General features: G+C 48.1%; 2 protein-coding genes across 2 annotated transcripts; both read left to right on the forward strand.

The window, feature by feature from the left end:
* Positions 1–2,620: 2,620 nt before the first annotated feature.
* Hoxb2 (homeobox B2) lies at positions 2,621–5,063 on the forward strand. Its single transcript, XM_036197508.1, has 2 exons — positions 2,621–3,181; positions 3,970–5,063. Exons 1-2 carry the CDS (start codon positions 2,797–2,799, stop codon positions 4,665–4,667), a joined length of 1,083 nt encoding a protein of 360 aa, XP_036053401.1. The 5' UTR covers positions 2,621–2,796; the 3' UTR covers positions 4,668–5,063.
* A 12,870-nt stretch (positions 5,064–17,933) lies between these two features.
* Positions 17,934–19,558, forward strand: Hoxb1 (homeobox B1). Its single transcript, XM_036198261.1, has 2 exons — positions 17,934–18,564; positions 18,981–19,558. Exons 1-2 carry the CDS (start codon positions 17,997–17,999, stop codon positions 19,307–19,309), a joined length of 897 nt encoding a protein of 298 aa, XP_036054154.1. The 5' UTR covers positions 17,934–17,996; the 3' UTR covers positions 19,310–19,558.
* Positions 19,559–21,381: the final 1,823 nt, after the last annotated feature.

Below are 21,381 nucleotides of genomic sequence, written 5' to 3' on the forward strand. Positions count from 1 at the left end.
TGCAACAATAAATAACAATAAAAAAACAACCTGAATAATACACCCCCTCCCCACCATGTAGGATTTTTTTTTTTTTTTTTTTTAAACTGGACTTGGCTCATCCAGGCAGCAAGCAATTTAGCATTGGGTCAGGCTATGCATTAAGAGCAGAGGAGCGTGCAAAGCTTGATTGGGATCAAATAACGCTCAAGGGTCTGTCTTTCTTTTCCTTTTTCTCTTCCCTGAGTAACTTTTCCTGAATGATAGGCCTACATGAAGGGTCATGTTTGGCTCTGCGGATGGAGGGAGGGGTGGGTTGCTTATTTGTGTAGCTGGAGAGGAACAGAATAAGAGAGACTTCAGCTAGATAGACCAAAAGCTGTGCCTTGGCTTCAAGCTAGGGCTATAAACAAAAATAGAACCTACCCTTCTGTCTTCAAGACTCCAGGTACTCCGATAAAGCTGTTAAAAACGTGGCTAAAAATCTATGCTGTAAGGTTCCTAGAGGACAGGGAGCAGGAGGAATGTCTCTGAGAAGGAGGGTTCCGTCCCCCACGCCCTTTTTAACACCCAAGTTTTCTGCTGTTCACTAATCTGGCCATAAAATCTGTCATCAAGGGTTAGAGAGCTGTATTTTCTGCGGGACAGTCTGGCCCCTGATTGCCTTAGAAGAACCCTGGATAGTGCAGCCAGCTGGTTTCTTAGGAAATTTGTAGAGGTGTCCAAGGGCACCTCCAGGGAGAAAGCTCCCTCACAGGCCTTACTGTACAGCCTGCACAGCTACTCTTTGGATTCTCCCCTGCTAACCACCACCCAAATGGAATATATATTACATATAGTATATATTATATACATCACGCTTTTTTAAACCGACTTACACACCACCCTCTCTGGCCCTCTGGCCCAGTTAAGAGCAGCTCTTCAAGAGCCTGCCTCTTTCTGTCCTTGAAGCGGCCAGATCCGGGTCCCCCCCCCCCACCTTCTAGTCAGACTTCTTTGCCTTTTTATTTTCTTTCCTTCTTTTTTTCTTTCTATAAATACTCACCACCACCCACGCGGACGTTACACTGACAGAAAGTTTCTAGTTCCAGCTCTCCGCTGACTTGCCATTTCTCTGCTAACCAGCCTTCTCCTCTAGGCTGGGCGGCAGAGAGCTAAGAGGGGGAGGGGAGGCCAGAGCCGTGGGAGTTCTCGGGGCAAACTTTCCACCCAAGTTAGCGCCTTCCCTCTGTCTCCATTTCCCATCTGTTTCCTGGCCCTCCCAGAAACACCCTTCTCTTCTGCTACCCCCTCCCTCAGGCCTTTTTAAGGGATGTGGAATTTAGGCTGTTCCCTCTGCTTTCCCAAAGAGCCAAATTCTTTGATGCAATCGGAGGGAGCTGTCAGGGGGCTAAGATTGATCGCCTCATCTCCTCTTGGTCCCTCTGACCCACTTATTTAAAAATCTTCCCCCAGATCGACTCTTCGTTTTCAGCTTTGAGGCCTAGTTTCCCACCAAATTGCTGTGGCTCTGAGTTTTGTGTCTCCTCCCTCTAGTAAATTACAACATTGTAAAGTTGAGCCTATCACAATAGAATACATTGTTTTCCCCCCTCTGGGGGCCATAAACCGAATATAATCTCAGTGGTGGTCTTTATTTCTTCTCCCTCCATCTATAGGGATTTTTTTTTAAACCAGGGATTTGAAAAAAAAAATTCACAATGGCAAATATGGGAAAGTCCCTTTGTCCTGAGGGAAAGTGCCCTCCCCCATACATTAACTTTAGCTTTGAAACTTTTGTGGACAGCTACCTTGGTGCCCTAGATATAGATACAGACACAAGCTGAGGGGTATGAATGTATCTGCCATCTTAGACCTTCTTGGACCCTCCTACTGAACAGTGCTGGGGTGTCACAGGGTGTGAGTATAGATGACAAGTGGACATAAGGTATTGCCTGTAAATACTGGGCAGAGGACAGAATCCAGGGCACATGGCTGGGAGGGAGACCAGTGTCCCCAAGTGCTCCAGGCATCTCCTGCTTTGTGCCAGCTTGAGCATTTCTTAAGTTTGAACTGCTGCTTCCTGAGGGTGGGTGGGATGCTGCTGCTGCTGGTGGTTAGAGCTGCTGTCCATCAATCTCCGTTCTGGTTCTGATTTTCACCTTAATACTGACCTTTCCCCCAAAGAGTGGAAGCCTCTTTTTACCCCCACTTCCTCCCAAATGGGTTTTTGCTCTTTTGGGGGGTGGCTGGGAGGGGGAGAAGATACTATTGATGGCCACATAAAGAAAGCATATTCATTGACTCAGTTAAAATCTTTAGACAAGAAGACCATTTCTCCTTAAATTTGGTTGTTTCTGCAGGCTCCCACCACCACACAGTCTCTGAAGGGGAGGAAGCAGTTCTTCGGGCTTTTCTGGGAGAAGAGAGCAATTGGGGAGAGTGTGGGGCGCTGGGGCTGGAATAGGGGTACAGGAGGAAGGCTTATGGTATCCAGGTCGTGGTCCTCTGGAGTTTTTGAATCAATTAAAGCAAATAATGCCTGTGTTTTCCACCAGGCCCAGACGAGCGATTGGCGGAGACCGGTCCCGTGACCATGAATTCCCTGCAATTTCGTCGGAGTCCTGGGTTTAATAGAGAGAGTCCCCATACGCTTGTATTTATCAGCAATATACAATTATAAAGGCCTAAATTTAAAAAAAAGAGAGAGAGAGAAATTCCCCTCCCCCGCGAAATCGCTTCATTGCATAAACCTGGGGGGGGCGGGAGAGGGGGTCCCTTCCGATCCTCCCTCCTGACGCCCCCCCCAGCAGGCCCCCTCCCCCACCATTGAAAGCCATGAATTTTGAATTTGAGAGGGAGATTGGGTTTATAAACAGCCAGCCATCGCTCGCCGAGTGTCTGACTTCCTTCCCCGCTGTCTTGGAGACATTTCAAACTTCATCAATCAAGGAGTCGACATTAATTCCTCCTCCTCCTCCTCTGGAGCAAACCTTCCCCAGCCTCCAGCCCGGCGCCTCCACCCTTCAGAGACCCGGGAGCCAAAAGCAAGCCGAAGATGGGCCTGCTCGGCCGCCGCCGCCGCCACTCCCCGCCGCCCCCCAAGCCCCCGAGTTCCCCTGGATGAAAGAGAAGAAATCCGCCAAGAAACCCAGCCAAGCCGCCGCAGCTCCTTCTCCAGCCGCTTCCTCCGTCCGGGCCTCCGGGATCGGATCCCCTTCAGGTGTGTGAGCCTAGTGGGGGCGGGGTGAGGGGCAGCTGCAAGAGAAGGGAGAAAGTAAGATGGTGGGGAGTCTGGTGGGGTTCCCCGGGTCGATGGATTCTGGGGTTAAGGAAGCGGAGTATCCCGCTGGGGTCCAGGCCTAGCCAGTGCCAGCAGCACCACCACCACCCCTCAGCAGATTTTGGAAGCTGACTTGGGGGTGGGGGTGGGTGGGGTGTTTTTTTTTTTAATGTGTGAAAAGAAAATGGTTCGATAGAAGTCTTTTCCCATTATCTGTGTAGAATGAAGTGTTGTGCCTGGGATTGAATCTGGAGCCAGGAAAAGATGCGATTCTCCTACTTCTCCCAAGCTTTGGAGAGAAGGGGAAATTCAAAAGCTAGGAAGGAAAGGGGTGAAGATCCCTCTCTCCAGATGGAGGTGGAAAGTTCCGAACTGAGGGGTCCGTAGGGAGGACTGGGGGAGGGAGGCTCTGAGGTTCTGGACGCGAAAAGGCATTGCTCCCCGCCCCCTACGTGGCCCGTGGGCGGCTCTGAATGCACCGACCTGACCCGGGCCGGGTCTTCCCTGCGTGGGAGAGCGCTAAAAAAAAAAGAGAGAGAGAGAGAGAAAAAAAAAGCCAAAAACAAAACAAAAAACCCCAAAGACACAGAGAGGGAACCGGTTTGGGGGTGGGGTGGTAGCTCTGGTAGGACTGTTGACTGTCTTTTTAGCGGATGCGGTGTTCGTGATGCCAGCTAAAGCCAGGCTGGGTTGAGATCTCTCTGATACGCAGGGTGCTTTCTTCGCAGATGGCCCGGGACTGCCGGAGAGCGGCGGCGGCGGCGGCGGCGGCGGCGGCTCGCGCAGGCTGCGCACGGCCTACACCAACACGCAGCTGCTGGAGCTGGAGAAGGAGTTCCACTTCAACAAGTATTTGTGCCGGCCGCGACGCGTGGAGATTGCCGCTTTGCTGGACCTCACCGAAAGGCAGGTCAAAGTCTGGTTCCAGAACCGACGCATGAAACACAAGCGGCAGACGCAGCATCGGGAGCCGCCGGATGGGGAGTCAGGCGGGCCGAGCGCCCCGGATGACTCGGGAGACCCAGCCGAGGAACCCGCAGTCAGCCCCGGCAGCACCTCCGCCTCTCAGCTGCTGCGAGAAGCCTGCTTCCTCCCGGCCGAAGCTGCGCAGGGTCCCCGGGGTGCAGCGCTACCTGCGCCTCTTGCCACTCCCCTGGAGAGTGTGGGCGCGCCCAGCCCCGGCTGCACGGTGCTCAGAGCCCGAGGCCTGCAGCCAGAGCCCCTGCCCGAAGACACCTGCCCTGAGCGGCCGGATTCGCCTTTCCTGCCCGACCTCAACTTCTTCGCTGCAGACTCCTGTCTCCAGATGTCTGGAGGCCTTTCTCCCAGCCTGCAGGGCTCTCTGGACAGCCCCGTCCCCTTTTCCGAGGAAGAGCTGGACTTCTTCACCAGCACGCTCTGTGCCATCGACTTGCAGTTTCCCTAACCTTTTTTACTTTCCCTGACCCTTTCCACCTGGTCCTCTTTGGCTGTTGGGGGAAAAAAAAATATCGAGCCTTCTCCACCCCTAGTCACATTTACGTGTTTTGCTAAAATTCAGGTATTAATGAATTAGCGCTTAATCCACTCCCCCCCTTTCACTTTTTAAAAACCACACAGAAAAAATTCCATTTGGTAAAACTCCTTCCAACGAAATCTCAGGAATAATTAAACTCTAGTGGGGGAGGGTTTTCTTAAAAAGAACTAGAGGGACCTATTTTCCTCTTTTTTTAAGTTTTAGATAGTAGATTATTTATTAAAATTGTTTAATAATAGGAAAAGGGGAAAGTATTTATTGTACATTATTTTCATAGATTAAATAAATGTCTTTATAATACAAAAACGAGTGTTTGTGTTGGGTTCCAGCTCTTTTCCCAAGACTCTATGGCCCGTTTCGCTTTTCCAGGCTCGGCTTGAGGTTGTTCTGGCTCGGACGACCTAACAGTAGCATGGCCCCATCTCCTGGGCTGGCAAAGTCCGGGTGGTACAAAAGTGACCCTGCTTGGTGGCCACTTCTCTGTCCATGACACTAGGAAGAACTGGTAGTTTCGTGGAAGCTTGGTGACTTACTCGTCCGTCCGCCCACAGCCGGCCTTTGGCCCTGCCCAGATGTTCCCTGGCTCCCTGCTTGGAAGTAAAATCGGGGTGGGTGGAAAAAGAGAGCGTGGAACAGAAGCGGTTGCAAGAAAATGTCTCAGGGGCACTTTCCAGCCAGCTTCGAGCCTTGGAGGCGGCACAGAGGGTTAAGGGAACGGAAGGGAGATCCTCTGGCTTGCTAGTCTGCAGGCTTCAGGTGCAGAAGCCAGGCGGGGATTCTGCAAGCTTGGGCCGAGGCCTGCGCCGCCGGGTGCTGCTGGGCTGCAGGTCGCTTGGGACTGGAATCGGGGTTAGGAGTTTTGTCGGGAAGTCCGGAGGCTGCTGTTGGGAAGCTTTCGGCCTACCACGAGGGAAGGTTTAGCCAGGCGAGCGGCGGCGGGGAGAGCTGGAAGCAGGGAAGATGCTCAAAATGGCGCTGGACCCGGCAGCTGGGAGCGCCGGGGAAGCAGCGGTGGCCGCCATGACAGCGGCTGCGGGATGCTCGGGGTCGGCTCCCGGCAGGTCCCCACCCCCACTTTCCTGAGGCCAGATCTTTCACACCGAAGGAAAACAGTCTAGGAGCCTCCCAGCAATTGTGGGGTTTTATTTTATTTTACTTAGGAAAAAGAAAGAGGGATGGAGAGGACAGGGGACACAAGGGGAGGCCCTGCGGCGTGGGAGGGGGAGGCGGGCCTTGGGACCTGGGACCACTTCACACCGCGTGGCTTTTGATCCTTTGCTCTGGGCTTTGAAACCGTGCCAGAGCGTTTTCCAAATGCAAGCCCACCTGTCTGGACCAACAACTTCATTCTCCATCTCAACACGGCTCCCCGGTTCTTGTCCCCCACCGCACCCTTCCCGGCTCCGTAAACTCAGGAAAGGAGAAGCAGGGATCGCTCTTCCCTGTCTGCCTCTTGGATTGTTCTCCGGAACCAGGAGATTTAAGGGACCTTGGAAAACCATTCATCTTCCTCGGGTTTATTTAATATTTCTCCGGCTCAGAAACAGATACCTAGCTCCCCGGCAGATGCTGCCTTTTTTTCTTTTTCTTTTTAAAGCAGTTTATTTCCTGGGCCTCCTAGACTTTTCTCTCAGACCAGCAGGAGCTAACGTAGGTGGTGACATGGAGGGCTAGGCCAAGACACTGCATTTTTTTTTTTTTCCAATGGGTCCCTCAGTGTAGGAAGTACACACATTTTATTCAGCTGGAATTTAATCTTTTAAACTGTCTTAATATAGAATTCACCTCATACATTAAATAATCTTATGTCATGTTAAATTGCACTTATTTCTTTCATAAATAAATTAATATAGAACAATTAGATGTGTTATTATAATAATATCGTGTATCTTATTAGTTTATTTTCCCTCATAAAATATATAGGTATGAAATAAATTCAATATATTAAAGTAATAATACACAGCTTATTGGCTTGTGTGTTTATTTTCCTCATAAATAAGTGAATATATAATATATTAAAACCACACTATACATCTCCTTGGGCTGTGTGTTTATTTCTCTATAAAATATGCCTACAGGCAGTGTTTAGCGTCTTAAAAATCACAGCACATAAGCCATCTCTATGCTAGCAAAATGAGAGAGACATATCAGTTGGGGCTTTGATTTCTATGGACAGCAGAACTAGATAATTTAGTCTAATTAAAAATGTTCCTGCATCCTTGCTAGGCTGTTACAAAGATCAAGGATACCAGAAAGATCTCACTAATTACCCACCTTCCAGCTTTCTTTGGTCAGAAGGAGAATACCCTTCATCAATGCCAAAAGGCAGGAGCTACAGAGAAACCCCATTCAGGGATGCTGGTCTGTAATACCCAGGGATCCCTGCGGCTTCAGTTCTGTAGATGATTGGTTGTTCCATGGCCTAGCAGCACCAACATTACCTGAGCTAGTTAGAAATGCAGAATCTCAGGCCCTACTCCAGACCTCCAGAACCTGAATCTGCAATTTAGCAGATTTCTAAATGATTTATAGGCACATTAAAGTTTGAGAAGGACTGCTAAATTACATTGCCACCTTGCTTTCTACCTTCCTCCATGCTTAAGAAATTTTGAGAGTTGGGCATGGTGGTACACACCTATCATCCTAGCACTCAGGAGGTCTAGGCAGGAGGAACATGGGTTTCGAGCTAGCCTACATAGTAAGGCCCTGTCTCAAAATAGAAAAAAGCTGTTCGTGGTTCATATCTGTAAACCCAGCTCTCAGAAGGCTGAGGCTGAAGGGCTGCTGTGAGTTTGAGGCTAGCCTGGTTTACATAGTGATTTCTAGGCCAACCTACAGAATGAGAGTCTATTTCAGAAAACAAAACAAAACTCAGGGGAAAAAAACCCTCAAAAAATAAGATAGAAGGGTCTGGAGAGTTAGTTGGCTCAGTAGTTCAGAGCACTGGCTACTCTTGCAGAGGACCTGGGTTCGGTTCCCAGCACCCACATGGTGGCTCACAACTATCTCTAGCTCCAGTTCCAGAGGATCTGATCCTCTGTTTCTGACCTCCACAGCCACCAGGCACACATGTAGTGCACAGATATATATGCAGGTATATGCAGGCAAATATCCTTACACTTAAAATCAATCAATCAATCAATCAATCAAATAAATAAATAAATAATAAAATAAAAGACACACACACATATGGAGGGAGATACAGATAGATGATAGATAGATAGAGAAGGACTTTTGATCCATTTTACTTGGCTATGACCTTCCAATTCTTCCAACCTCGTTGTTCAGAGAATCTCAGCTATGCTGGCCTTGCTTTCTCAGGTTAAAATGAAAGGTCCAGCAAAGTTCAATCTACCTGTTTAGATTCATGTGTTTTCTTTATGCTAGGGAAAGTCATTTCCAATTCAGGAAATCAGGGCATCCATCTTTCCTCTTGGTGATTATTAGAGAAGAGTTGAAATTCTGCTTCCAATAAACTCACAGCCTTTTTGTCTTTATCCTTCCCCAAATTCATCAAGTCACCATCTTTGGTGATAGCCCAGAAGAATAAAAGAGGCAACACATTTCCAGGAGGAAGAGACACCCATCTTCAATTTCCCCTTTCAATTTCAACATCAGGGGATCCCTGTCAATACGGAATGCATCCCACTTAGCTCCTTTTCCTCTGTGCATCTCTAGGGCCATTCCGCCTACTTTATGCTGAGATTTTGCAGTTGAATGTAGAGGAAATGGGAGAGCAAGACTGGTTCCTCGGTAGGGAAGTTGACCCCTCCAGTGGTGGCAGGCTGGGACATGATTCCTCTTGGGTCAGGACCAACTATGAGTAGCCTGTAGCACAGACAGGTTAAAAACTGGCTGTGGCTGGAGCAGGAAGGCTTCAGTGCAGGCCCGAAAGCGGCCGGTCAGTCTGCTGTGCTCTTTAGTGAATCCTTCTTGCAGGAAAAATGGCTCATTAATGCTACAGTGAAAGCAAAGGACCATTAAACTGAGAAATTACTTGCAATCATGATAACCCAGAGTCATTTAAAAAAAAGTTAACTTATGCCTGGGCAAGTCCCTTCCCCTTTCTGGACCTCAGTTTCTCTGTCTGTGAAATAAATGGAAGAATTAAATGTTTCTAATGTAGTCTACATTAGTTTATGCTAAAAGTGTATTTGTTAATCCTCACAGGTGATGTTGTGGGATTTATTATGGCTGGGGTTACACTCTAAAATGACTCTTTGTTTTGTTTTGTTTGTTTTGAGACTGCGTTTCTCTGTAGCTTTGGAGCCTTTCCTGGAACTCACTCTGTAGCACAGGCTGGCCTCAAACTCACAGAGATCTGCCTGCCTCTGCCTCCCAAGTGCTGAGATTAAAGGTGTGTGCCACCACCACCCGGCTAAAATGACTGTGGATGTTTGAGAGCAGCCTACCTCCACATTCCTGGTGGACCATTTTAACAAAATGTAATGTATATCTTTGCACCTAGAACCATGTTCACAATCATTTATTTACAGCTTTTCAATGAGCATGCCACCGGATACAGTGTTATGTGCCAGGAGCCATATATTCATTAACTGTAAGTGTTCGGAAGAGTCCTACCCAAGTCTCTCTGTGGCTTTCATCCTTTGCCATCTTTCCAAATATTTGCCTATGTTTATCACTATTTAAAAAGACTAGTCCATTTCATCTACAAAGGACCACTGGAATTCTTTGACACATGGTGTAACAGACTTTTATCAGGTTACTGGGCATCAGAACATAGGCACAAATTATGAATTTCTCTAAATATCCCTGCAGATTTCTCTAAATATCCAGACCTCTGATAAGCATCATGGGCTCTACTTTGTAGCTTTCTGAAGTGTGCTGTCAATCAAATGTGTGTCTGTGGTTTGCAGAAGGTGGCCTCTAGGGCCCTACTTTATCCTTTCTGCCTTCTGTGGCCACTCTAGCCTAGATCCTCCAGTGACCTCCCACTGGTTACTTCCGGTCCTCTATTCTCCATAGTGAGGCAGGATTTCCATACTCCTTCCTCAGAGCACAGAGTGAGGAGTTGAAGGAGTCTATTTCTCTTGCAACCTAAGCCAATTTGGATACTCATTCATTTCTGAATTTAGCTTGATCAAGTTTAAAAAGATATATTATTATTATTGTTATTATTATTGTATAAGTGTGTGTGTGTGTGTGTGTGTGTGTGTGTGTAGTCACACCTTGACTCATGTGTAGAGGTCAGAGACAACTTTGTGAAACTGATTCTTCCCATATCTATGGGTTCTGAGGATTGAATTTGGGTTGGTGGGCTTGCACAGAAAGTGATTTTACCTGCTGACCTATTTCTCCAGCCATTAATCAAGGTTTCAAGAATATTATTGTGAGCAGGGAAGTGGTGGTGGTGGTGGTGGTGGTGGTGGCGGCGGCGGCGGCGGTGGCGGCGGTGGCGCACGCCTTTAATCCCAGCACTCGGGAGGCAGATCCAGGTGGATCTCTGTGAGTTCAAGGCCAGCCTGGGCTACCAAGTGAGTTCCAGGAAAGGCGCAAAGCTACACAGAGAAACCCTGTCTCGAAAAACCAAAAAAAAAAAAAAAAAAAAAAAAAAAGAATATTATTGTGTGTGTATGTACCTGTGTGCTCAGGTCAGAAGGCTGCAGAGGTCAGAAGAGAAGGTGCTGGATTCCCTGAAACTGGAGTTTCAGATGGCTGTGAGCTGTTGTGTGGGCACTGAGAACTGAGCAGATCTTCTGCAAGAAAAAGTATTCTTAACTGCTGGGCCACCTCTCCATCCCTGATCCTTTTCTAAAAAATAAAAAGTTACATTCATTCATTCATTCATTTTCATCCATCCATCTATCTATCTATCTATCTATCTATCTATCTATCTATCTATCTATCTGTGTGTGTATACATATGTGCAAGGAGCAAATGTGGAGATCAGAAGACAACTCGTGAGTCATAGATACTGAACTCAGATGGTCAAACTCAGCAGCAAGTACTTTTACTCACTGAATTATCTTGCCAGTCAGTTCCTTGATCAAATATTGGTGAGTTTTCCAAAGTATATATTTTGGTCAAAAATATTACATTTGCTCAGGCATTGTGGCTCATGCTTTTAATCCTAGCACCTGGGAGGCAGAAGCAGGAGGAGCTCTGAGTTTGAGGCTAGTCTGGTCTACAGATGGAGTTCCAGAACATCCAGGGTTACACAGAGAAACTCTGCCTTCAAAACAAAAACAAAAAAAGAAAAACCAAAAATAAAATCACATTTGACTAAACATAATTATTATTCTTTTCTTTCTTTCTTCCTTCCTTCCTTCCTTCCTTCCTTCCTTCCTTCCTTTCTTTCTTTCTTTTTTTTTTTTTTTAGATAGAGTCTTATTATGTAGCTCTGGTTGTCCTGGAACTCACTATGCAGACCAGGTATCTTGACCTCCCAGATGCTGTGGGATGTCTTTCTGTATGCTGTGAATATGTGTTGCTCTGATTGGTGATAAATAAAGTTGCAATGGTCTATGGCAGGGCAGCTTAGAGGCAGGCAGGAAATCCAAGCAGATATATGGGAGAAGAAAGGAGAGGAAAGAGACACCAGCCTGCTGCCCAAGGAGCAATATGCCAGCAGACTGGTAAAGCCACAGAACATGTGGCAAAACATAGATTATTAAAAATGGGTTAATTTAAGCTGGGTGGTGGTGGTGCACACCTGTAATCCCAGCACTTGGGAGGCAGGGCCAGCCGGACCTCTGTGAGTTCAAGGCCAGCTTGGTTTACAGAGCGAGATCTAGGTCAGGCACCAAAACTATACAGAAAAACCCTATCTCGAAAAACCAAAAAAAAAAAAGGGGGGGGGGGGGGGGGGGGCTGGAGAGATGGCTCAGAGGTTAAGAGCACTGGCTGCTCTTCCAGAGGTCCTGAGTTCAATTCCCAGCAACCACATGGTGGCTCACAACCATCCAGTGTCCTCTTCTGGTGTTCAAGTACATACAAGCAAGTAGAACACTGTATAGATAATAAATAAATAAATCTTTAAAAAAAAGAAATGGGTTAATTTAAAATATAAGAGCTAGCTAGCAAGAGGGCTGTCATAGGCCATAGTTTGTAGAAAATATTAAGCCTCTGAATGATTATTTTATAAATGACTATGGGACCAAGAGGCCGGGTGGGACTGGAGAAAACTTATGGCCACACAGAGATTGCCTGCCTCTGCCTTTCAAGTGCTGGGATTAACAGGCATGCTCCAGTATGTTCTTATTTTATGTGTATGTATGTTTTGCTTCCATCCATGTCTGTGCACCATGTGTGTGCCTAGTGCCTTCCAGAGGCCAGAAGAGGGCGTCGGATCCCCTGGAAATGAAGTTACAGACCTTTGTGAGTTGTGCATGGGTTCTGGGAATCCAGGTTCTCTGGAAGGGCAGCCAGTGCTAGAGCCAGCCCTCTAGCCATTCTCTTTTATTATTATTATCATTATTATGATTATTATTATCATTATTATGATTATTATTATCATTATTATGATTATTATTATGATTATTATTAGCTTTGCTTTTTTGAGATAGGGTTTCACTATGTCGCCTTGGCTGTTCTGGAACTGGCTGGCCTTGAACTCACAGAGATCTGCCTGCTTCTGCCTCCTGAGTGCTGGGATTAAGGGCTTGAGCCACCACAGCCTGGCTCCTTTTATTATTATTGTTACTAATTTTTTTTCATAGTATTGTGAATCAAACCCAGGGCCTCATGCATACCCAGTAAGTGCTCTACCACTACATGATATTCTCAGCTGTGGATAAGCTAATCAAGTAGAAAATTATCTTAATTCTTCACACTATGCTAAATTTTTCTTTGAGAGCAATCTCAATTTTGTTTGATCATGTGACTATCGAGCCATGGACTCCAGATACATGTTCAGCCTGCATCCTTCGAAACTCCTTAAACCCACCACCTCAAAAGGACAGTTTCTAACTCCAAGTGCTAGTAAGAAAGGAACACCACCACCCTCCCGAGAAAATTTTCATTAAATATTTGGAGAATCAAGACTTTCCTTTCTAATATGCAAACTCAAACCTTCCTTCTGCAATTTTTAATCACCTGAGTTCTTTGTTAAGTGTTAGACTTTAATTTTAAAACAAAACCTAAAATAATACAAAACAAAAATTGCTTTAGCTTAGCAGAAAATTGTCTGCTTAAATAGGGCCAACCCTCTCCATTTTCAATGAAATTTGCATATGATACAATGCACATTGTGTAATATATGGTGATATGTTACATAAAAGGGTAGCATTGTGCTGTTCTCCTATCTCCCATTTCCATATTTTAATATGCTAGTCATATTAAAAAGCAGAAGACTGACTCATAGTATTTCAGAGTGTGCATGTAATGTTATTATCACACATCTACAGAATTCTCTATGGTTGATATTTTCTTGTTTGCTTTAATCCTACTAACACTGCAGCAGGGGAAGTCATATTAAACCCATTCTTCTTCTTTGAGCCTGAGACTCTGAGAAGTCAAGGAACTTGTCCGGAGTCCTAATATTTCAAAATGGCCAAGCCGGGACTTGAACCCAAGTATTCCAGACCAGTCTAGGACTCATCCCACTGTAGTATTGTCCTTCTTACCACCTAAAGTCTCTGCCAGCTGCACTCCAATTAGCTCACATCCGAGGAAAGGACACCAGCAGCAGGTGTTATTTCCTACAGTGGGAGATTGGTAACCTGATCACTCAGTCTTCTTATTCTGAAGGGCCAGTCTTTGATCTTGAGGATTTTGCCTTTCAAAATTTGGGCTGGGATGAGCACACAGATGTGCTTGGGGCCTAATTGTAGCATGAATCTTGAAAGGTCTTATTAATAAAAACAAACCTGGAGATGGGTATTGGGGTGAATGCTGGAAGATCAGAAAAGCAGAACAAGCCACAGCTACCTCACCTTGCCAGTTAGTTCCTCAGCTGATCTTGTTTCCTCAGACTGGAAGCTTCTGAGTCCTCATCCAGAATGAATCTCAGCTGAACTGCTGCTCAAAGCCTAAAAGCTTAATCAGGCTCTAGTTCCTGGTCCTCACGCCTTAAATACCTTTCTGCTTCCTGCCATCACTTCCTGGGATTAAAGGCTCTTGTTACCACACCTGGCTGTTTTCAGTGTGGCTTTGAACTCACAGAGATCCAGACAGATCTCTGCCTCTGGAATGCTAGGATTAAAAGCGTTTGTGCCACCATTTTTTGGTCTCTATATCTAGTGGCTGTTCTGTTCTCTGACCCCAGATAAGTTTATTAGGGTACACAATATTTTGGGGAACACAATATCACCACACCTAATTGTCGCGCCCACCTCGACCAGCAAGGAAGAGGAAACACCGAGTTCTTCTTTCAGCAGTTTATTCAGGAACCTTGAACAATCTTCTGACTTCTCATCCTGGGGAAACCCGCTCACAGTCTTAAGTAATCACTGGGTAGCTAACCCTGATATGTCAAGTGGGCACTACCAATAGGTCCAGGTGCGCATAAGCAAGCCAGATTCTCTGCCTTAGCCAATTAAGGGGTTGTTTATCACAGAGAGCGCTCACCGTCGGGAAGGTGGAAGGCAGAAGCCTGCACCATCTTTGAGGCGCGGCTGTATGCAGCTCTCTACACCTAATGTTAGAGTCATTAGACTGATTTTGCCAACTCTGCCTGCTTCTTTCCTAAACAGCTTCTTCAACAAAAAGGACCAGAATCTGAGATGCAAACTTTTAATATATTCTTCTTCTGTTAGACTGACTCCCATGTCTGTGTTCTCAGCCTTAGGACCAGAGCCCTCAAAGAATTCTAGGCAAGGCATATTAGGACACCTGCAAGGCCAACACTAGGGAGGCAGAGACTGGAAGATCAGGAGTTCAAAGCCATCCTCAGCTACATAGGAAGCTCAAGGCCAATTTGGGTTACAGAAGAGTCTGTCTTAAAAAACAAAACAAGGGCTGGAGAGATGGCTCAGAGGTTAAGAGTGCCGAATGTTCTTCCAGAGGTCCTGAGTTCAATTCCCAGCAACCACATGGTGGCTCACAACCATCTGTAATGAGATCTGGTGCCCTCCTCTGTATACATAATAAATAAATAAATCTTAAAAAACAAAAACAAACCAAAACAACAAAGGATAACTTCATATCTAAACATGCTCATGTTCTATATATGTCTAAGCACATCATATATAGCAGGAAATCAACTTTATTTCATTTTGGGCTGGGTCTACTCAGACCCTCAGGCGAATTTCAGTAGACCAGCTAGAAAATTCTACACTTCACAGTGAAACTGTGAAGGAGAATGGGGAGCTAGGGGGGTTGGGCTGCTAGGTTTCTGACCTTTTCTGCCCGAATTTCAAGAGCCAGCAAGAGTTTAGGGAACATTGAGGGTTTTTGTTTGCTTTCCTGTTTCTTTGTTTGAGACAGGCTCTCATTATGCAGCCTTGGATGGCCAGGAACTTGCTACATAGACCAGGCTGTCCTTGAACTTACAGAGATCCAACTCCCTCTGTCTGCAAGTTCTGGGAGTAAAGGCCTGTGCCCCATGCTTGGTAATTTTGGAAAGTTTTAATGTTCTTACTATCAGAAGAGCGGCAAGGGGGGCTGAACTAGGCAGCACAACACATCCAGAGAATGGAGCCCAACACCAACACCCGCTGCCACTGACTGTGACTGAAGTACCTTTGGCCTCCCCTTTTCTTTTCCCCCTTCTTTCTGTCATTAATCACTGACTATAGGTAACACTGAGTTCAACGATTAAAGAGGAAATGTACCTTCCCAACTCCCAGGCAGATACATGCTGTTTATTAGACACCTTCGGAGTTTACTTTTTCCTTTAGACCCCACATTGGTTCCTAAACTAGTGGGAGAGAAGGCTCTCCCTGGGATGAGAGAAAGGTAGTGAATGAAACAAAACAGCCAGGTCACACTTGGGGCTAACTCAGGTTGGGGTTCGGGAATAATGCCTAGTCCTTAGACTCAAGGGTCCCGGCCTCCGTGGAGAACATTTGAAAACAAGAGGACAAGTTGGAGGGAAGCTACAGTGGTCCCCACTCCCACCCCCAAGTGTGAATGAAATAGGGAAGGAACCAAGGGACCAGCTCCCTCCCACCTCACTAATCGCCTTTCAAGCTTCAGTCCTCTGCAGGCCACCCTTTCCACCTCTGTGCTCTTCTCCTTTGTCTGCACACATGCCTTTGGCAAGTGAACATTCTCTCCTCTCCCCCCACAGTCCCATCGCATCTTTCTAGAAGTTACTAGCTGGTCCCTACCCTCTGCTGCTTGTCTGGGTCTAAAACAGAGCACATGTGCAGAGAGAAGGGGATGAAGAATCAGAGAAGTGTTTTGAGCTCTTTCTCCTTGAGGGCTAAGCAAGACTCAGAGTGGCCAGGAAAAGAAAGTGGGCCGGGGAGACTCTGATGATACAGAATAGAAAGGCTCGGTGACTAGAGAGCCAAACAAGGGCCATGGCGGGAGGTGGGGGGGGGGGGGGGGGGGGGGGATGGGAGCCAGCAAGGCAGAGAAACACAAAAATGGAGACAAGTTGGGGCCCTCCAAGAGAGGAATGTGTGCCTGGCTTTTTTTAGGATAAGGAAACCTGAGAGGTTTCAAGGATTGCCCCAGACTTGTCCCACCTGCTCTAGCTTCCTCCCCCAGCACCAGTGTTTACTGAGATCCCTCCCTGAACTCTTGCCCTCCTGGACTTGCCCTAGCTCAGGCCCCAGGCCTGTGGCCAGGCAGACACCCTGACATGTTACAAATGAGAGTGGGTGTTGGATTCTTGTCCTCAGAGTACGGAGGAGGAGAATCAATGGCCTCTACCCAAGGGCTTCTCTTTTAATCCCAACCTGGGAGAGTCACTTCCTGTGTTTCCTCCCCCAATCTTAACCCAACAGGCAGCAAGAAAAGGTGAAGTCCCACTTCTAAACTGTAGTTTAGAAACCAAAGCCTCAATAGCTCTGCACCAATTCTCTCGTTCCCAAGCAAACTAAACTTTACCTTTTCTAGAACACTCATGGAAAATTTGGGTAATCGTTAACACTTAACTAGCATTGGATTTATAGATTGGAGGCTTGAAATTGAAAAAAAAAAAACTTTCAGAGAGACTAAGGATAGTGTGTGGGGGAACTAGAGGAATGCAGGGTCTTTACTAGTTTTAAGCACTTTTGAAAAGAGAATAAAAATTCCCTTCCTTCTCATCCCTCTGTAAACATCACCTGGCTCACTCATTGCTGCTCTCTGGAGAGATATAGGGAGTTATTTAAGCCTGAGTGAGTGAGCCAGGTACAGCTATGGATGGCTAGAGAGAGGATAAATACATCTAGAGAGATGAGTTGATGGATAGGTAGGGAACGAATATAAATATGGAGAGAGATGGACGAAGAGAAAGATGAATTGAGACAGAGAGAATATAAAGAGAGGCTGAGGGAGAGAAATGGATGTGTGAATGAGGAGAGAGCGTTTATGCAGAGAGAGGAATGGGGCGTTTCTCATCTTCCTCTTCACGTTTCTGGAGTCCTCGCTGGTCCCCTTGAAATGCCATTTTCCCACCTCTTGATTCCTAATGAATTCTCCTGGATTTTAGAGCCTGGCTCACACCCTGAGGTGTTTTTACAGCTTCCCGGCTTTCTAGTCATCCCTTTGTCCCATGATAACATACCTCACCAGGCTGCCCTAGCCCAGTCATCCCAAGACAAACTGGGAGAAAGAAAGGTAGAATGGGGGTTCTGGGCAGAGCACGGAGTCTGCCTCTCCCATCTCTTGCTCTGCTTGCCTTGGGTGGGGGTAGGTTTCTTTGAGGGGAGAAGAGAGTGAGGGGCAGCTGGGTTGAATTTGTCCAAATCTAATAATCCAAGAACCTATTGAAGGCCTTGGGGGTTGGGAGGGGAGTAAAGTCTTGAATATTCTTCCAACTTCTCCCCCCTTCTCCCTCTGGTCCCTTCTTTCCAAAAAGTCTTTGAAGAAAGATGTTTTTGACGCTTCCACGTCGCTCTCAGATGGATGGGCTGAGAGTGATTGAAATGTCTTTGTCATGCTAATGCTTGGGGGGTGATGGATGGGCGCCGGGGCTGCCAAACTCTGGCCCGCTTAGCCCATTGGCCTGGGAGAGATCACATGTGCCCCCCCACCCCCACTCCCTGTCCCTTCCTAGGGGAGCGCTGGCCGGGGCAAGCTGGCCCAGGCCATGGACTCAAGCCTCAGAGCTGTGACATACTGCCGAAAGGTTGTAGGGCAAGAGGGTGTCTCCCCCAAACTGCCGGACCCTCCTTCAGCCTCTACATGGACTATAATAGGATGAATTCCTTTTTAGAGTACCCACTTTGTAATCGGGGACCGAGCGCCTACAGCGCCCCAACCTCCTTTCCCCCCAGCTCAGCTCCGGCCGTTGACAGCTACGCAGGGGAGAGCCGCTATGGTGGAGGGCTGCCCAGCCCAGCGCTCCAACAAAACTCGGGGTATCCTGTCCAGCAGCCACCTTCATCCCTGGGGGTGTCCTTTTCCAGCTCCGCTCCCTCGGGGTACGCCCCAGCGGCCTGCAACCCCAGCTATGGGCCGTCTCAGTACTATTCTGTGGGTCAGACGGAAGGAGATGGAGGCTATTTTCATCCATCAAGCTACGGAGCCCAGCTAGGGGGTTTGCCCGACAGCTACGGAGCAGCGGGTGGAGTGGGCCCAGGGCCGTATCCTCCGCCGCAGCCCCCTTACGGAACTGAGCAGACCGCAAACTTTGCACCAGCCTACGATCTCCTCTCTGAGGACAAGGAATCATCCTGCTCTTCAGAACCCAGCACTCTCGCTCCTCGGACCTTCGACTGGATGAAGGTCAAGAGAAACCCACCTAAGACAGGTAGGGCTCAGGGTGGTCACGTCCTCACCTAGGCCTAGGCATGCACAGAGGGCCCTGGGCCAGGGCTTGGTTCATCCATTCAGCTGCTTTGGTATTGGCAGGTAAGTATTCAGGTCAGCTGAGATTTCCCCCGTCGGGTAAGTCTGGGGCCACCTCCTTAAGGAGGTCTCCGCAGTCTACTTCCTTGTCCACGTGCCCCGTTAGGAACCAGTACCTCATGTTTCTTTCTGAAGGTGAGTATGGATGGGAGATTGGTTCTAGATTTGGAAACTGCTAATGGAGGGTGTGTGTGGTTCTGTCTAGGGACTTAAGTTTGAGTAGAATGATGAATGAGGATACAGAGTAGATTAGGGGGGGGGGGGGGGGAGAAGGAGGTGAGAGAACTGACGTGGCTTTTCTCCCCGCCCCGCCCCTAGCGAAGGTGTCGGAGCTGGGACTAGGCGCTCCCGGTGGCCTCCGCACAAACTTCACCACGCGCCAGCTGACCGAGCTGGAGAAGGAATTTCATTTCAACAAATACCTGAGCCGAGCGCGGAGGGTGGAGATCGCCGCCACCCTGGAGCTCAATGAAACACAGGTGAAGATATGGTTCCAGAACCGACGCATGAAGCAGAAGAAAAGAGAGCGAGAGGGAGGCAGGGTGCCTACAGCCCCTTCGGGTTGCCCCAAGGAAGCGCCTGGAGATGCCTCCGACCAGTCCACGTGCACCTCCCCAGAAGCCTCGCCCAGCTCCATCACCTCTTGAACTATCCGGCTTCCAGGGCTGCACCCAGCCCCCTCGTAGACTCTCCCAAACTTCACAGCCCGGGTTATCCTCCTCAAGGCTGAGCAACCAGTTTAGAGCTGTCTAGGAAACTGGGCAGGAGTGGGAAAACATAATTTTTCTCAGATCTGGGGGTGGAGGGATGACTGATAGCTGGAGATCCTACAGGTCTTGGGATTTGGGGAGTACCCAGCCATCAAAGGTGGAGAAAAGGCCTTTTGCCTTTGATCTAGAGATTGGCTCAATGTCAACACTCTAGTGGGGGTAGGAGCCAGCTCATCCTGGATTCTCCTTTCCCTTCCGACTCAGTGCCTTTGAGCTTGGAGAATTCTCTTTGAGCACTCTTACCCTAACTCCCCTTTCTAGGCCTGGGATAGAGAGAATCCTCAGGATTTTCCTGTGGGGATATGCTGGAGTGCAGGTACATTACCATCAATTTTTAATCTTAATCCTTAATCCAGCCAACTCACCTCAGACCTTACAATAGCACCGAATGCCTTGTGACATACCAAAAACAAACAAACAAACAAACCAAACAAAACCAACCAACCAAACAAAAAACACCCTGTCCCAAGCAATCCCACAAACACTTTCCTGGCACGGCTCTATTGCACTAACGCAGCCTTCAGAGGCTGTTTTGTGAAAACCACCTCTTCCCACCGGCACCGCCACCACTAAAGCACCCAAGTGTTTTGGAAGTTGGCATCCTGTTTCTGGAACATCATTGCAAGGACCGCCTCAAGCAATCCTCAACCAAGAAGGGGTGGGCACTACCCCCTCCTCCCCCCCTCTCCCCCTATTTATTGCCTCTGGAACCCCCCCCCCCAATTCTCTTTTCCACAAGCTGCCCTACCCCTGGGGCAGTCTGGACAGGTCCAGGAACAGCGGCTGAGTTCCCAGCATTTCCCTGAACTTTGAAGACAGCCGAGTGGCCATTTGAGTATCTGGAAAACTAAGCCCCAAGCAAGCCAGTTTCCCTTTGTATCTAAGCTACCTCATCTCAATAAAGTCTGTTTCTCCCTTTCTTTCTGCTTCTGCTTCTCTATCTTGGGCTGGAGGAGACCAACCGTGAACTTTACCAGCCCATTGGCTGTTTGGGCCAGGAGAAGTCAAGATAATGAGGACTGAGTGGGCCCCAACCAAGGCAGAAGTGGGCCCCAGACACCTAGTAGTTCACTGGTCTTTCGGCAGAACCCAGAAGCACATGGCGGAAGATGGTAGAGCTAGACAGTTCTGAGAGGGTCTTGAGAAACGGATGGGGAAGGAGGGAAAGAGATCTGTTAGAGATGTCTGAAAGAGGGTGTAAGGGAATTTGGGGGGGAATGGCAGAGGGGACTCTACCTGCCCCCTTTCTCTCTACTCCCTCCCCACCTCCCCTAGGGCTTGCACTGGACCCTGGTAACTGTAAAGGCAGCAGGCTTGAGGCTATGGGATGTCACGCCCCTCATTCTTGCTCCCAGAGTTGGAAGATGGGTCATTGGCGAAGTCCTCACTAACACACACATTAAGCCCCAATTCCAGCCCTTCCACACATGAATATCAGATTGAGTCATCTGCAATTGACCAGACATTTGGCTAAGGCCCAAGGTACTGAGCCACTGGAAGGAGGTGGCTTTGGAAGAGATACGTGAGGGATGGGGGTAAGGAGGTGCTCAAAGGTGGGTGGGTGGGGGAGGTGCTGGGGACTGGGTGAACAGTGGGGCTTGGGGGTGGATAGAGGCAGCGGAGGTATACCAGGACCCTGAGCTGACCTTTTTACCTCTAAGCACCTCTAGGCTTTCCAAACAAGCCTGCAGTGCGCCCAGGGGGCAACTATTGTCTCCGGCCAGTACCACTGGCAAATCTTTAGTAAGCAGAGGCAGGGGGCCTCGCCTCTGGACGCTCCACAGAGGTGGCAAACTGCAGTCACTCTGGGCTCCAGAATGCCATTGAAATGACAGGGTGCTCCAGGCTCTCAGCCTAGTCTATTGATTCTGGTGACCCAGAGATCCCCTAAGCTCTAGGGCCAGGACCATACCACTGGGGTGCAGTGATGGTGAAGACAGGTCTTATCT

The sequence above is a fragment of the Onychomys torridus genome, chromosome 8 (genome assembly GCF_903995425.1).
Source record: "Onychomys torridus chromosome 8, mOncTor1.1, whole genome shotgun sequence".
Lineage (NCBI taxonomy): Eukaryota > Metazoa > Chordata > Mammalia > Rodentia > Cricetidae > Onychomys > Onychomys torridus.